The 16,230-nt window shown below is 43.9% G+C and overlaps 1 protein-coding gene across 1 annotated transcript; it reads left to right on the top strand.

The window, feature by feature from the left end:
* Positions 1-15,046: 15,046 nt before the first annotated feature.
* LOC147974516 (uncharacterized) lies at positions 15,047-15,980 on the top strand. The gene is made up of 5 exons (XM_087519491.1): positions 15,047-15,127; positions 15,198-15,326; positions 15,393-15,634; positions 15,718-15,790; positions 15,867-15,980. Exons 1-5 carry the CDS (start codon positions 15,047-15,049, stop codon positions 15,978-15,980), a joined length of 639 nt encoding a protein of 212 aa, XP_087375617.1.
* The last annotated feature ends 250 nt before the right edge of the window (positions 15,981-16,230 follow it).

Below are 16,230 nucleotides of genomic sequence, written 5' to 3'. Positions count from 1 at the left end.
TCTTCTCTTGAGCAGCAACTTGCTTGCTGTTCTTCTTGAAGTTCCCCTTCTTCTTCCCTTTGCCCTTTTTCTTGAAACTAGTGGTCTTGTTGACCATCAACACTTGATGCTCCTTTTTGATTTCTACCTCCGCAGCTTTCAGCATTGCGAAGAGCTCGAGAATAGTCTTATTCATCCCTTGCATATTATAGTTCATCACGAAGCTCTTGTAGCTTGGTGGTAGTGATTGGAGAATTCTGTCAATGACGCAATCATCTGGAAGATTAACTCCCATCTGAATCAAGTGATTATTATACCCAGACATTTTGAGTATATGCTCACTGACAGAACTGTTCTCCTCCATCTTGCAGCTATAGAACTTATTGGAGACTTCATATCTCTCAATTCGGGCATTTGCTTGAAATATTAACTTCAACTCCTGGAACATCTCATATGCTCCATGACGTTCAAAACGTCGTTGAAGTCCCGATTCTAAGCCGTAGAGCATGGCACACTGAACTATCGAGTAGTCATCAGCTTTGCTCTGCCAGACGTTCATAACATCTAGTGTTGCTCCAGCAGCAGGCCTGGCACCCAGCGGTGCTTCCAGGACGTAATTCTTCTGTGCAGCAATGAGGATAATCCTCAAGTTACGGACCCAGTCCGTGTAATTGCTACCATCATCTTTCAACTTTGCTTTCTCAAGGAACGCATTAAAATTCAACGGAACAACAACACGGGCCATCTATCTACAATCAAACATACATAAGCAAGATACTATCAGGTACTAAGTTCATGATAAATTTAAGTTCAATTAATCATATTACTTAAGAACTCCCACTTAGATAGACATCCCTCTAATCTTCTAAGTGATCACGTGATCCAAATCAACTAAACCATAACCGATCATCACGTGAAATGGAGTAGTTTTCAATGGTGAACATCACTATGTTGATCATATCTACTATATGACTCACGCTCGATCTTTCGATCTCAGTGTTCCGAGGCCATATCTGCATATGCTAGGCTCGTCAAGTTTAACCTGAGTATTATGAGTGTGCAAAACTGGCTTGCACCCGTTGTAGATGGACGTAGAGCTTATCACACCTGATTATCACGTGGTGTCTGGGCACGACGAACTTTGGCAACGGTGCATACTCAGGGAGAACACTTTTATCTTGATAATTTAGTGAGAGATCATCTTATAATGCTACCGTCAATCAAAGCAAGATAAGATGCATAAAAGATAAACATCACATGCAATCAATATAAGTGATATGATATGGCCATCATCATCTTGTGCTTGTGATCTCCATCTCCGAAGCACCGTCATGATCACCATCGTCACCGGCGCGACACCTTGATCTCCATCGTAGCATCGTTGTCGTCTCGCCAATCTTATGCTTCCACGACTATCGCTACCGCTTAGTGATAAAGTAAAGCATTACCGCGCGATTGCATTGCATACAATAAAGCGACAACCATATGGATCCTGCCAGTTGCCGATAACTCGGTTACAAAACATGATCATCTCATACAATAAAATTTAGCATCATGTCTTGACCATATCACATCACAACATGCCCTGCAAAAACAAGTTAGACGTCCTCTACTTTGTTGTTGCAAGTTTTACGTGGCTGCTACGGGCTTAAGCAAGAACCAATCTTACCTACGCATCAAAACCACAACGATAGTTTGTCAAGTTGGTGCTGTTTTAACCTTTGCAAGGACCGGGCGTAGCCACACTCGGTTCAACTAAAGTTGGAGAAACTGTCACCCGCAAGCCACCTATGTGCAAAGCACGTCGGGAGAACCGGCCTCGCATAAGCGTACGCGTAATGTCGGTCCGGGCCTCTTCGTCCAACAATACCGCCGTACCAAAGTATGACATGCTGGTAAGCAGTATGACTTATATCGCCCACAACTCACTTGTGTTCTACTCGTGCATATGACACCAACACATAAAACCTAGGCTCGGATGCCACGCAAGATCATGGTGATGCATAGCAACGAGAGGGGAGAGTGTGATCTACGTACCCTTGTAGATCGACAACGGAAGCGTTTGGTTGATGTAGTCGTACGTCTCCACGGCCTGACTGATCAAGCACCGAAACTATGGCACCTCCGAGTTTTAGCACACGTTCAGCTCGATGACGATCCCCGGACTCCGATCCAGCAAAGTGTCGAGGAAGAGTTCCGTCAGCACGACGGCGTGGTGACGATCTTGATGTACTACTGTCGCAGGGCTTCGCCTAAGCACTGCTACAATATTATCGAGGACTATGGTGGCAGGGGGCGCCGAACACGGCTAAGAATATGATCACGTGGATCAACTTGTGTTCCCCTAGGGTGCCCTTGCCTCCGTATATAAAGGATCAAGGGGGGGTGCGGCCGGCCTAGGAGAGGCGCGCCAGGAGGAGTCCTACTCCCTCTGGGAGTAGGATTCCCCCCCCCCCCCCCCCAATCCTAGTTGGAATAGGATTCGCGGAGGGGGGAAAAGAGAGAGGGGGGCCGGCCCCCTCTCCTTGTCCTATTCGGACCAAGGGAAAGGAGGGGCGCGCGGCCCATCTTGGGCTGCCCCTTCTCTTTTCCACTAAGGCCCACTAAGGCCCATATAGCTCCCGGGGGGTTCCGGTAACCTCCCGGTACTGCGGTAAAATCCCGATTTCACCCGGAACACTTCCGATATCCAAACATAGGCTTCCAATATATCAGTCTTTATGTCTCGACCATTTCGAGACTCCTCATCATGTCCGTGATAACATCTGGGACTCCGAACAACCTTCGGTACATCAAAACGTATAAACTCATAATATAACTGTCATCGAAACCTTAAGCGTGCGGACCCTACGGGTTCGAGAACAATGTAGACATGACCGAGACATGTCTCCGGTCAATAACCAATAGCGGGACCTGGATGCCCATATTGGTTCCTACATATTCTACGAAGATCTTTATCGGCCAGACCGCATAACAACATATGTTGTTCCCTTTGTCATCGGTATGTTACTTGCCCGAGATTCGATCATCGGTATCCAATACCTAGTTCAATCTCGTTACCGGCAAGTCTCTTTACTCGTTCGGTAATACATCATCTCGCAACTAACTCATTAGTTACATTACTTGCAAGGCTTAAGTGATGTGCATTACCGAGAGGGCCCAGAGATACCTCTCCGATGATCGGAGTGAAAAATCCTAATCTCGAAATACATCAACTCAACATGTACCTTTGGAGACACCTGTAGAGCACCTTTATAATCACCCAGTTATGTTGTGACGTTTGGTAGCACACAAAGTGTTCCTCCGGCACACGGGAGTTACATAATCTCATAGTCATAGGAACATGTATAAGTCATGAAGAAAGCAATAGCAACATACTAAACGATCGGGTGCTAAGCTAATGGAATGGGTCATGTCAATCAGATCATTCAACTAATGATGTGATCCCGTTTAATCAAATGACAACTCTTTGTCTATGGTTAGGAAACATAACCATCTTTGATTAACGAGCTAGTCAAGTAGAGGCATACTAGTGACACTTAGTTTGTCTATGTATTCACACATGTATTATGTTTCCGGTTAATACAATTCTAGCATGAATAATAAACTTTTATCATGATATAAGGAAATAAATAATAACTTTATTATTGCCTCTAGGGCATATTTCCTTCAGGTGGAGGGGTCTATATAGCCTCCACACAAAATCCAACCGTTACACATAATTTACCAATCTCGGTGGGACCGAATCAACAAACTCGGTCGGACCGAAATAATAAACCTAGTGACCGTTAGAGATTTTCGGTGGGACTAACATGCAACTCGGTAGGACCGATATGGTTAGGGTTAGGGCATAACGTAATCTCGGTGAGACCGATTACACAAACTCGGTGAGACCGATTTGGTAATAAGCTAACCAGAGGGTTGGTCAGGCAAACTCGGTGGGACCGATTCGCTCTTCTCGGTGAGACCGAAATGTTACGAAAAGGAAACAGTGAGTTTACATTGCAATCTCAGTCGGACCGATCCACTCTTTCGGTGAGACCGAAAAGTTACGAAAAGGAAACAGAGAAATTGCAATCCCATCTCGGTGAGACCGAGATCCCTATCGGTAGAACCGATTTGCTTAGGGTTTGGCAATGGCTATGACAAGTGAAACTCGGTGGCGCCGGGTTGAAAGAATCGGTAGGGCCGAGTTTGGCTTTGGGTTTAGGTCAAATGTGGATATGGGAAAGTAGCTGAGGATTTTGGAGCATATCATTAAGCACATGAAGCAAGAGGCTCATTAAGCAACACCTCATCCCTCCTTGATAGTATTGGCTTTTCCTATGGACTCAATGTGATCTTGGACCACTAAAATGTAAAATGAAGAGTCTTGAGCATATGAGCTAGAGCCAATCCTTTGTCCTTAGCATTTTGAGGGTTCCACTTTCACCATCCATGCCATGCCAATCATTGAGCTTTCCTGAAATGATCATCTTGGAATAGCATTAGCTCAATGAGCTATATGTTGTTATGAATTACCAAAACCACCTAGGGATAGTTGCACTTTCAATCTCCCCTTTTTGGTAATTGATGACAACATATAGATCAAAGCTTCGACAAATAATAATAAGAATGAAATACATCGTTGCTTTGAGAAGTATGTGATAAGTAAGAGCTCCCCCTAAATTTGTGCATATTTAAAATTTGCTTTGGACTGCAAATGCACAAAGAGTTAGAGTCATGGGTTACTCTTCCATGTCACATACATCTTGGTGGAGCGCTCAAAAAGATAAGAATGAAATACATGCACTCATCACCAAAGAAAGTGAATGATCACATAAGATAGATAAGATATATCAAGCATGCATAAGTGTAGCTTATGATCAAACACATGATCATCAATGTCTCACAAGCATATCAAAGTATCTCAACCAAAAGCAAAAAAAGTTTGAAAAAACCACCAAATAAAGCAAGAGAGAATAAAGGCAACACTCTCTCTCTCTCTCGAAGCCTATGATCTATACATTTTTCTCCCCCTTTGGCAACAAGTTACCAAAAAGTTCCTAGAAAATGCATTGTGCTAGATCGACTCTCAGGCTTGATCTTCTGGTGGTGGTGGAGTCTGGATCACTCCAAGGACAAAGGCTTCTGTAGACGTGGTTGGAGCTGGAGCTGAAGTAGATGCTGGAGCTAGTTGGGCTGGTGCTGTGGCTGGAGCTGAGGTGGTGGCTCTGGTGTTAGGAACTGGCACTGCAGTCGACCTCTGAGCTCGTGGCACTCTGGCAAATGCATCAGTTGTAGTCTTCCCTCTCCTGTCCTACATGTCATCTTGAAGTTGCTCCACTGTAGACTGAATCTCTGTTACTTTGACATCCATGTCATAGAACGTTTGTTCTATGATCCTCTCTAAGCTCACCTGATTCTGAGTGAGGGTGGCCAGTCCTTTCTCAATCCTCAATGTGGAAGCAATCAAGTAACTAAGCTGCTCTTGCTTGTTTTTCAGGAAATACTCAGATGCCTCCTCTTGAGTTGGCATCTTGGCAGCTTTCTCCTTCCTTGCCTTCTCCTTCTGTGCTTGAGCATGAACTAATGATGGATCATCCTTGTTCATCACAACTTCATTATCTTCAAAATCTGGATGAATAGGCAAATGTTCCTTGTCCAATAGGTATATGCCTGTGCCCATCTTGGAGTTAATTAGCTCCTGGATCTGAGGGACATAACCACAGCTCCTCTTCTGATCTGCTGCAGTTCTTTTGATGGTCTCTACCATGAGGCTCATGGCTTTGAATTTCTGTGGCACATCAAAGATATGAAGCAAGTTGATTGCATGGCCTCTGATCATCTTGTGATCACCTGACTTGGGCAACAGGGTGTGCCTCAAAATCCAATTGATAGTTGGCAACCCTGACAGAAGATAATGTACAGACCCAAACTTGAAAGTATCAAGTGCCTTGTTTGGAATTTCCTTGTACATGTTGGACATATAGTTGTGGTCCATCTTCTTCTTGGCATATATGTCTAAGTCATCCTCATGCTCCTCTGGGGCATTGATGAGATGTGCCCATTCAGCAACTGTTGATTGGTACCTCGTACCTTCAGACATCCACACAATCCTTCCATCTGGATAGAAGTGTGATGTGGAGTAGAACTGCATGATCAGCTCTTCATTCCACTTTGTGAGCTTCTGCCCAACAAAGTCTGCTACTCCACAAGCCTTGAAGCTGTCTTGCACTCCAGGATAGTGCTCTTCATTGTCCTTGATGAACTGCCAATCTACCCATCTCATGTCACAAACAATGGGCTTCTTATCCAACAAGACTGTCTCATAGAAGTCCTGCTATTCCTTAGCGTGGAACCTATAGTCAACAGCAGTTCTTCTTCTTGTAGCATATGGATCTTCTGCTCTCCACTTTCTCAGCCCTGAGTCTCTTCTGATCTTCATGTCCTCAGCCACAGGATGAGCATCATTATGGTCTGGGATCTTGGGCTTTAGCTTCCTGAGAACTTGGCCTTCCTCTTCTTCTGCAGTGTCAGGCACTGGGGCCTTGTTCTTTTCAGCAGCTGGTATGCTCCTTGTGTTCCTCTTTGGAGCTGTCTTGGCCTTTGATGCAGCCTTGGGTGCTTCCTTGGGCTTGGATGCAGTAGCCCCTGATCTTATAGCATCACCCATCAGCTTTTGTGCCTTGGGTGTTGGTACAACAACCTCTTCTTCCTCTTCCTCTTCAGAATCTCTCATGATTGAGGATCTCCCAAGCACTCTAGCAGTGGTCTTTTTGATCCTCTCCTTCCTCTTCTTCCCATCTGTAGCAGCCTCTTTGGGTTCAGATCCCAAAGGGACTTGAGTAGATGCTCTGGCCTTAGACATTGGAATTCTCTTTGCAGGAACCTTTTGCTTCATGCCTGGCTTGGTGGCAGCAGCAGTGCTATATTCCTTCTTAACCACTTTCTTGGAAGTGGCTTCTTCTTCTGCCACATAGTCCTCATCCTCTGATTCTGAGGTTCTTTTCTTCCTTTGTCTGGTGGCAGCTTTTGGCAAGTTACTAGGAGTGCTCCTGCTGCCTTCATCTGAGGAACTGGAGGGACTAGTGCCCTCACTCATGTGCACTTGCTGCTCTGACAGGTTTTGGCTATCACTCTGATCTGACATGATGAACAAGCTGACTGCTGACCCTGTGAACAGTTTATAGATGAGGTAGAGTGGATGAGCATCACAAAATGCAAAGATTTTTGCAAAAGAATGATTCAAAATCTTAGTTTTAGTTTCCCATAGAAATCATTTCGAATCTACCGATTTTTAAACTCGGTGATACCGAAGCAGTTTTGGAACCTAAACTAGTGAACTCGGTCAGACCGAGTCACAGTTTGGTGGCACCGAGACTGCTAGGGTTTCACAAAGTTCCAAAATCGGTCACACCGATTAGTAATTCTCGGTCAGACCGAGTCTCACTTGTGCAATGTCATGAGCCAAATCGGTGGGACCGAGTTTTTCAACTCGGTTGGTCCGAGATGGTTTCGGCGGAAACCTAACCCTAAAGTTTTTGAATCAATCCTATTCTACGAACGCATTGACTGAATAGGAGTGTTTCAATCGTGGCTAGAAACAAAAAGATCACAATGTGCTAGGAATCAGATTAGGGATAGCACAAAGATCGAGTCCATACCCTAGTTCGGCGGAGACTCGCTACGGCGGCAATGGAGGGGTTGAATTCCGTTGACGGCGATGGAGACCAGCGACTGGAGGCGGCTGGCGGCGAGGAGACGATCCGGAGACCACGTTGGCAGAGCGAGCTATCGCGCGGGCGAAGGGGTTCAGAGAAATTTCCAAATTTTTGCCCGTGCCTATATATAGCCCGACCCTGTCGGTGTGACCGAGTGGAACAACTCGGTGGCACCGAGATGCAAAACTGTATACAGTTATTGCAACTCGGTGTGACCGAATGGTTCAAATCGGTTGCACCGAGATCGAAAATTCAGATCAACTTAATGATCTCGGTAGGATCGAAAGTAGGATATCGGTCAGACCGAGAATCACAAAGAGGTTTTGGAAGTTTAAGTCTATGACGAATCGGGGACTCCGAGTGCTCCTCACACGGAGTTGTTCGAATCTGACTTGATCAAATTTTGTGATGTAGCATGAATAGAGTTTGAGACGAGAAAAGCATAGATAGCTACAGGAGGTTCTTAGGCATTCTTGTCCATCCACTTGGCAAAAGGAAATAAAACCAAACAATCAAAACAACAAGTGGATGTCCTCGAATGAGTAAAATATGCAACCAACATGCTCACACAATAAAATGGCAATTGAAATATGTGACAAAGCATGCACAACCAATTCTAGCATCTATCAAGCAATTGGCGATGACTAGGTCATCTATATATGAGTATATTGACTTAGGAGTCAAGTGAGAACACTTGATCATAGGTCATACTCATCGTTTAAGCTCAAGTGGGGTTACCACTTTTACATAAAGCATTGTTGTGTTCACATCTTTAGAGTTGCTTTAGCTCAAGTCTTAGAGTAAAGCTCCCCCTAGATGTGATATCCCCCCTAAGAGGGATGAACTAACCTTGGGTTTTGTCGATGATGACTTCATGTAGATGATGACTTCATGTAGATGTTGAAGATGTGGATGCTCAATGTTGATGTAGATCACTTGGAGCTATCCATTTGAGTGAATTGCACTTTCAATACCTACATGGGTTAGTCCCACAAGGAACAAACAAGGATATCCATAGACATAGAGTGATGCACACACAAGATGATGTCCATGAAAACTTTTAGGTTACCTTGTCCCTTATCTTACCAACAAGAGGGTTTGTGACTCCTTGAACTAGTGCAAGATGTGGAAGTTGATTGCACTTGTTCTTGCCAAAATAATAAGAGTGAAGTATGTTGGCGGAGTCACCCTCAAGAACTCTCTAGTTCTTCTTCTTTTGGATCCACACCATCTTGATGGGAATCCTTGGAGTTGTAGTCGTACTTGATGAAGTGGAACTTGAAGTGGTCTTGGGAATCCACTTGACTAAGGTCTTAGGAGCTTCTTCAAATGCATCAATTTCCTCTTGAAGCTTGTCCTTGCCTTTTTGCTTGTAGTCTTGTGGTGGAAGATCATCTTGAGCTTGTGTCCCCTTGAAGGAAGTAGGATCATACTTCTCTTGTTGAGGAACAAACTTTGTCTTGGGGTATTGATCTTCTTCCCACTCAACTCCATTGGCATTGAACTTTCGTTCAAAACCAACACCTTGATTCTTTCGGTGCCTTCCTTGCTTGCGCACAATTTCCTCGAATTGCTTACTCCCGGCAAGGCTTTTGTACACTCCTTTCTCTATAATTCCCTTCAATAAGCTATTTTCTTGCTCAAGTGTAACTTGGCTAAGAGAATCATTAGTGGAATCAAGAGAACTACTAGAAGCAACAATATTGGATTTAGCATGATCATTGTTACTACTAGAGGAAGAATCTTTCTTGTTCTTGTTACTAGACTTGACTTGAGGCATGTAAGTGGATAAGAGTAAACGCTTGGCAATGTAAGAAGAACTTTTCTTGCGGAGATCATCATTGATTGCCTTTAAAAACTCATGCTCTTGCTCAAGATTGAGCTTTTCAAAGCGTAACTTCTCATGAGCTCTTAAAAGTTCTCGATGATCTTCGAAGATAGTTTCATGATCTAACTTAAGAGTGTTTAGTTCTTTAGTTAGAGCCTCAATCTTCTCCTTATCATTGTCATTCGTTTTATCTTGATTAGCATGATTAATTGACGTTTCATCATAGTATTCATCACTAGAGTTGTCAACAAGTAAATCATCATCACCTAACAAGTCATCTTCATCACTATTAAAATCAACATACGGGGGGTGTGTTACCTTAGGACCTTTGGCCATGAAGCATCTTCCAATTCCTTCATTTGGTGAGTCAAATATATTGTAGGAGTTGGTTGACACAGGTGCTAGACCGGCAACACCTTCATCTTGAGTATATTCGGAATCGGAGTGGTTGTCGGAGTCGGAGCCGGATACCCATTCACCAACATGAGCCTGATGTCTTCGTTTTGTGTAGCTCCTTGATGATTTTTCCTTCCTTTCCGAATCCTTGCTTCTCCGTGAGTGTCTTCGTTCATAACGATCATCTCTACTCCTTCTCTCTCTTGGTGGTGATTTTTCTCTTTTGCTTCTTCTTTTTGGAGAGTCTTCTCTTCTCTTGTAGGGAGCCGTACACTCATTGGAATAGTGTCCGGGTATTCCACAATTGTAGCAGTTTCGCTCTCAACTAGAAGATCTTTTGTCATTGTAGGACCTTGACTTGGAGCTTCTATCTTTGCTTCTACTCTTGTAGAACTTGTTGAAATTTTTCACCATTAAGCTCAATTCTTCATTGAAGTTTTGTTTCTCACTTGATGATGTAGGGGCTTCACATGAGGCTTTGTAGGCACCACTTGATTTGTTGTGAAGTTCCTCTTTATCCTTAAGTGACATCTCATGAGCAACAATTCTTCCAATTACCTCCGTTGGCTTGAGATCTTTGTAATTGGGCATCATTTGGATCAATGTGCACACGGTATCATATTTTACATCCAAGGCTCTTAGAATCTTCTTGATGATGAATCTATCGGTCATCTCTTCACTTCCTAAGCCGGCAATCTCATTTGTGATGAGAGCAAGCCTAGAGTACATTTCAGCGACACCTTCACCATCCTTCATTTTGAACTTGTCAAGTTGACTTTGAAGCACATCCAATTTGGATTCCTTGACGGAGTCGGTACCTTCGTGCATATCAATCAAAGTGTCCCAAATTTCCTTTGCATTCTCAAGACGGCTGATTTTGTTGAATTCTTCGGGGCACAATCCGTTGAAGAGAATATCACAAGCTTGAGCATTGTATTGCAACATCTTCAACTCATCCGCGGTAGCTTCACGGTTTGGTTCTCTCCCATCAAAGAAGTCACCTTGCAAACCAACACACACAATAGCCCAAACGGCGGGGTTATGTCCAAGAATATGCATTTTCATTTTATGCTTCCAACTAGCAAAATTAGTACCATCAAAGTAAGGACCTCTACGGTGATAATTTTCCTCGCTAGACGCCATACTCTCCTAGGTTTTGAAACCAAGGCTATGACCACCAAAAGCTATGGAAATCAAAGCAAATGGAGACCAAAGCTCTGATACCACTTGTAGGATCGAAAGTATGTCTAGAGGGGGGTGATTAAACTACTTGACCAAATAAAAACTTAACCTTTTCCCAATTTTAGTTTTTGTCAGATTTTAGCTATTTTAGGACAAGTCAAGCAATCATCACACAATTCAAGCAAGCATGCAAAGAGTATATTGGCAGCGGAAAGTAAAGCATGCAACTTGCAAGAATGTAAAGGGAAGGGTTTGGAGAATTCAAACGCAATTGGAGACACAGATGTTTTTCCCGTGGTTCGGATAGGTGGTGCTATCCTACATCCACGTTGATGGAGACTTCAACCCACGAAGGGTAACGGTTGCGCGAGTCCACGGAGGGCTCCACCCACGAAGGGTCCACGAAGAAGCAACCTTGTCTATCCCACCATGGCCATCGCCCACGAAGGACTTGCCTCACTAGCGTTAGATCGTCATGAAGTAGGCGATCTCCTTGCCCTTACAAACTCCTTGGTTCAACTCCATAATCTTGTCGGAGGCTCCCAAGTGACACCTAGCCAATCTAGGAGACACCACTCTCCAAGAAGTAACAAATGGTGTGTTGATGATGAACTCCTTGCTCTTGTGCTTCAAATGATAGTCTCCCCAACACTCAATTCTCTCTCACAGGATTTGAATTTGGTGGAAAGAAGATTTGAGTGGAAAGCAACTTGGGGAAGGCTAGAGATCAAGATTCATGTGGTAGGAATGGAATATCTTGGCCTCAACACATGAGTAGGTGGTTCTCTCTCAGAACATATGAGTTGGAAGTGTAGATGTGTTCTGATGGCTCTCTCCACGAGTGAAGAGGAGGTGGAGGGGTATATATAGCCTCCACACAAAATCCAACCGTTACACATAATTTACCAATCTCGGTGGGACCGAATCAATAAACTCGGTCGGACCGAAATAGTAAACCTAGTGACCGTTAGAGATTTTTGGTGGGACTGACATGCAACTCGGTAGGACCGATATGGTTAGGGTTAGGGCATAACGTAATCTCGGTGAGACCGATTACACAAACTCGGTGAGACCGATTTGGTAATGAGCTAGCCAGAGGGTTGGTCAGGCAAACTCGGTGGGACCGATTCGCTCTTCTCGGTGAGACCGAAATGTTACGAAAAGGAAACAGTGAGTTTACATTGCAATCTCAGTGGGACCGATCCGCTCTTTCGGTTAGACCGAAAAGTTACGAAAAGGAAACAGAGAAATTGCAATCCCATCTCGGTGAGACCGAAATCCCTGTCGGTAGAACCGATTTGCTTAGGGTTTGGCAATGGCTATGACAAGTGAAACTCGGTGGCGCCGGGTTGAAAGAATCGGTAGGGCCGAGTTTGGCTTTGGGTTTAGGTCAAATGTGGATATGGGAAAGTAGTTGAGGATTTTGGAGCATATCATTAAGCACATGAAGCAAGAGGCTCATTAAGCAACACCTCATCCCTCCTTGATAGTATTGGATTTTCCTATGGACTCAATGTGATCTTGGACCACTAAAATATAAAATGAAGAGTCTTGAGCATATGAGCTAGAGCCAATCCTTTGTCCTTAGCATTTTGAGGGTTCCACTTTCACCATCCATGCCATGCCAATCATTGAGCTTTCCTGAAATGATCATCTTGGAATAGCATTAGCTCAATGAGCTATATGTTGTTATGGATTACCAAAACCACCTAGGGATAGTTGCACTTTCAGCGCCGTCCGCCGCGCCCATGCCGTCCGCGCTCCATCCGCCAAGAAGCCCGCGCCAACCCGCCTCGACCGCCGCCGCGCCGTCCCGCCTCGACCGCCGCCACGCCGACCCGCCTCGACCGCCACCGCGCCGTCCCGCCTCGACCGCCGCCGCGCCGTCCGCCTGGTCCGCCGCGCCGTCCGCGCTCGAGGCGCCTGGACCGCTGCGCCGTCCACGCTCCATCCGCCCGGACCGCCGCGCCGCCAGGACACAGCAAATGAAGATCGTGGGGGTTGCCGATGGTGGAGCTGATGGCAGTTGCCTCCTCCCCCCTCCCCAAAAGGTGCAAACTCTCGAACGTCTCCCTCATTCCCCTCTTACCTACTCATTCGTTCTTCCATCGGCGCCACAGCAACAGTGGAGGCGGAGCGGCCCACGGGTTCCTCGCTTACCTGCCGCGCGGCGAGGCAGCCGCGGCCGGACTAGGAGCCTCGACATCTAGGATTCGCAGGCCGTGGTCGACTTATGCTCCGAACAGCACAGGTCGGTATTACTTCACACTTGGCCCCCCTCCAGAATAAAAATAAATCAATGGATCGAGCTTTTTTGGTAATTTGATAACACCACGAGCAGTAATCGTGTTTGAAAGCCAAAAACACAGAATGTGTAAACTGTTTTGATGTACTGTCAGTTTAGGAGCAAAGTAACCATTAGTAAACAGTCTAGGAAATCTGAATACATCTGCACGTCAATGTGATCTTCTGTTCATCCCTTGTACTGATTCTAACATTGATGGGTTTTTGCGGACAATGTTTTAATGCTAGCTGTTGTAAGTAGTCACTGTGGTTTCAGCATGATGCTTGCTGTATGGAGTTTGCAGTATCAGTTTGACGCATAAGCCTTTCGAAATTAGTTCAACTTTACTGAATTTTACTTTCCTCTCTTCTCTCATGCTTAAATTTCTTGCTTGTGTTTAGTATGATGCGCAAGAGAGTTGAAGCCCGCCGCGTTCCAACTCTGAGGGATGTGCATCCACACATGAAATGGAGTTTATGTCTCAGAGTATACCACAAATTCCACATTGAACGAATTGGCTTTGGTAGGAAGAGACTAAACTTGGTCGTGTTGGACACAGAGGTAAAGCTCGGGACATCTTTTTTTCCTATAATGATTAACCATTTTGTTTATTCCTTGGAATTTTAAGCTGAAAATAGTAGGAGAAGTGCCTAATATGCTATAAAGAACAGAGTGGCAAATACATTAAAAAAAAGACAGGGAGCACAAGAAAAAGTATTCACCTTTGGACATGGTCTGGATGCTTTTCTCTGCAAACAAAAAATCGTGTTTTATGTTTCCGCTCATTGATTTCAGCATGCCTGAAACCAGATGCAACTCCACCTTCCTCTGGTACAAAACTGGAAAAAGTAGGAAATAATTTTCTCAGTCTCATTTCCCTGTACTTCACAGTATTAAACACCACGTCCACCAAGAGTAACATATAATTCCACAGCCTTGATTGCAGCTTTACCAGCTTCATCCTTTTCATTAATTAAAATGCAACAAGTTTGCTACTTCTATGACAGTCTATTGACATGAAAGCCTAAAGGAATATTTCGATATTGTAGCACATCATGTGGATTGTTTATGTTAAACTGTATGGAGTATTGGACATGAGATATTTTGTCTTATCAGTTCACTCAGGTATCTCTTTTTTCTTAATAGCATATTTCATCTCAAATGGTGCTTTTTAACCAATTATTTTTAATTACTATATGCAGGAGGACATGAAAGAATTTCGACGAAAATTAGCTGTCATACTGTTGGAAACAGAACTTAATACATTAAAAGGAAGTCCAATATATTATCAGCCTGACAATGAAGAAAATGTATCTGATTCTGATGTTGAGTTTCTGGAGGATCGAAAGCGTAAGCGGCAAGATTCACCCGATGGAGCCAAAGACAAAAGCCCCCTTCCGAACCCTATCATCGCCGCGGACCCGCAAGATTTAGTTGACGAACTATGCAACCACATCATGTTAATTAATGATGCTGATTCCCTGGAGTAAGCAACATGTCTAAGAAGTATAAAAGTTTCAATGTACACTATTAGAATGTTACAATTATTAACAGTTTGTTACCTACAGGAAGGAGTGGGTGCGAAGCTCTAAACCCCATCCGATAGGATTAAGTCTCAGAAGGATTCAAGGTATACTCCACAGGGATCAGCCGTTGGACATTGATTGTTTCAACATGGCTATACGTATACTTGCATGTGACAAGGCCTTACTGTCAGTAGATCCTCCAGTGCGCTTTATGGATCTACAATTTTGTGTAAGTTACCCCAGATCACAAACTATATTAATATTGTCACCATCATGTTTATTAACAATTTTTTACCTAGACGTCCGTGATCGAGGCCGCCCTCGCTTCCGCACGAGATTTAGATTCGCGGGTACAGCCAGATATTCAGGCGCTAGCATCGTTGCTCCGTAGCTCGACTGAGATAGACAACATATCATCATGCAATTGGGTAAGTTTGGTCTATTTTATATGGTTGTCGTGATTAATGTTTGTTCTGAATGAGTGTTGCTTGCAGATATTGCTCCCTCATGCATTCCTCGGCCACTACATCTTGTTCGCAATCGACAAACATTCACGTCAAGTAACTATTTTGGACCCACTATTTCCGCCCTTATCCCCAGAGAGATATGCGTTTAAATTTCAGAGGGTTGCATTCTACCTGAATGATGCACTCGAATTAGCACAACCGGGTTGGAAGTCTGATACATTTGCCTGGCCACGTAAATCACCAATTGATGTTCCGATGAGCCTAGACCGGTCAGTTACTCTGAAAATCACTATGCATGTTTTAGATTTATTGTCATAACCTCCGAAGATAATGGTAGTGTATTCATCTACAGGAATGAATCTGGTTATTTTGTTTTCAATTATATGCTCTGGCATGGTAACAAATTTGTTCGTCCAATTTGCATGGTGAGTGTTCTATATCACACGTTCATAAAAAGTTTGAAGCAAAATTGCATCCTAACATCATGCATTGCTCATGTAGGATGGTTATGAGTTGAGAAAGAATATTTTGATACACTTACTCGAGTATGATGCGAATGAAGCTGAAGACAATATCCCATATGATGTACGAGAAATTCTCAAGTGCCTCAAGTAGGAAGTTAATAAGAGATGATAAACTGGACTTGATATCTACGCATTGGTAGTCACACTGTAGTTTTTTTTATCAAAATTTATTTTCCATCTCCATGGATTTGTTTACTGTATTTGCCATATGTTGTGGCTATTTATTTATAGACATGAATTTTGCGATGCAATATGTTTTGGAGCTGAAAAAATTAAGCTCCGGCACAACACAGATGCAGTCATTATCTTCTTTTCAATTTTATTATGCTTTCTGGGTTGGT

The sequence above is a fragment of the Triticum urartu genome, chromosome 4A (assembly GCF_056163025.1).
Source record: "Triticum urartu cultivar PI428250 chromosome 4A, HENAU_Tu73, whole genome shotgun sequence".
Lineage (NCBI taxonomy): Eukaryota > Viridiplantae > Streptophyta > Magnoliopsida > Poales > Poaceae > Triticum > Triticum urartu.
Note: the sequence above shows the minus strand (reverse complement) of the source record. Positions and strands in the feature narration are given on the sequence as shown.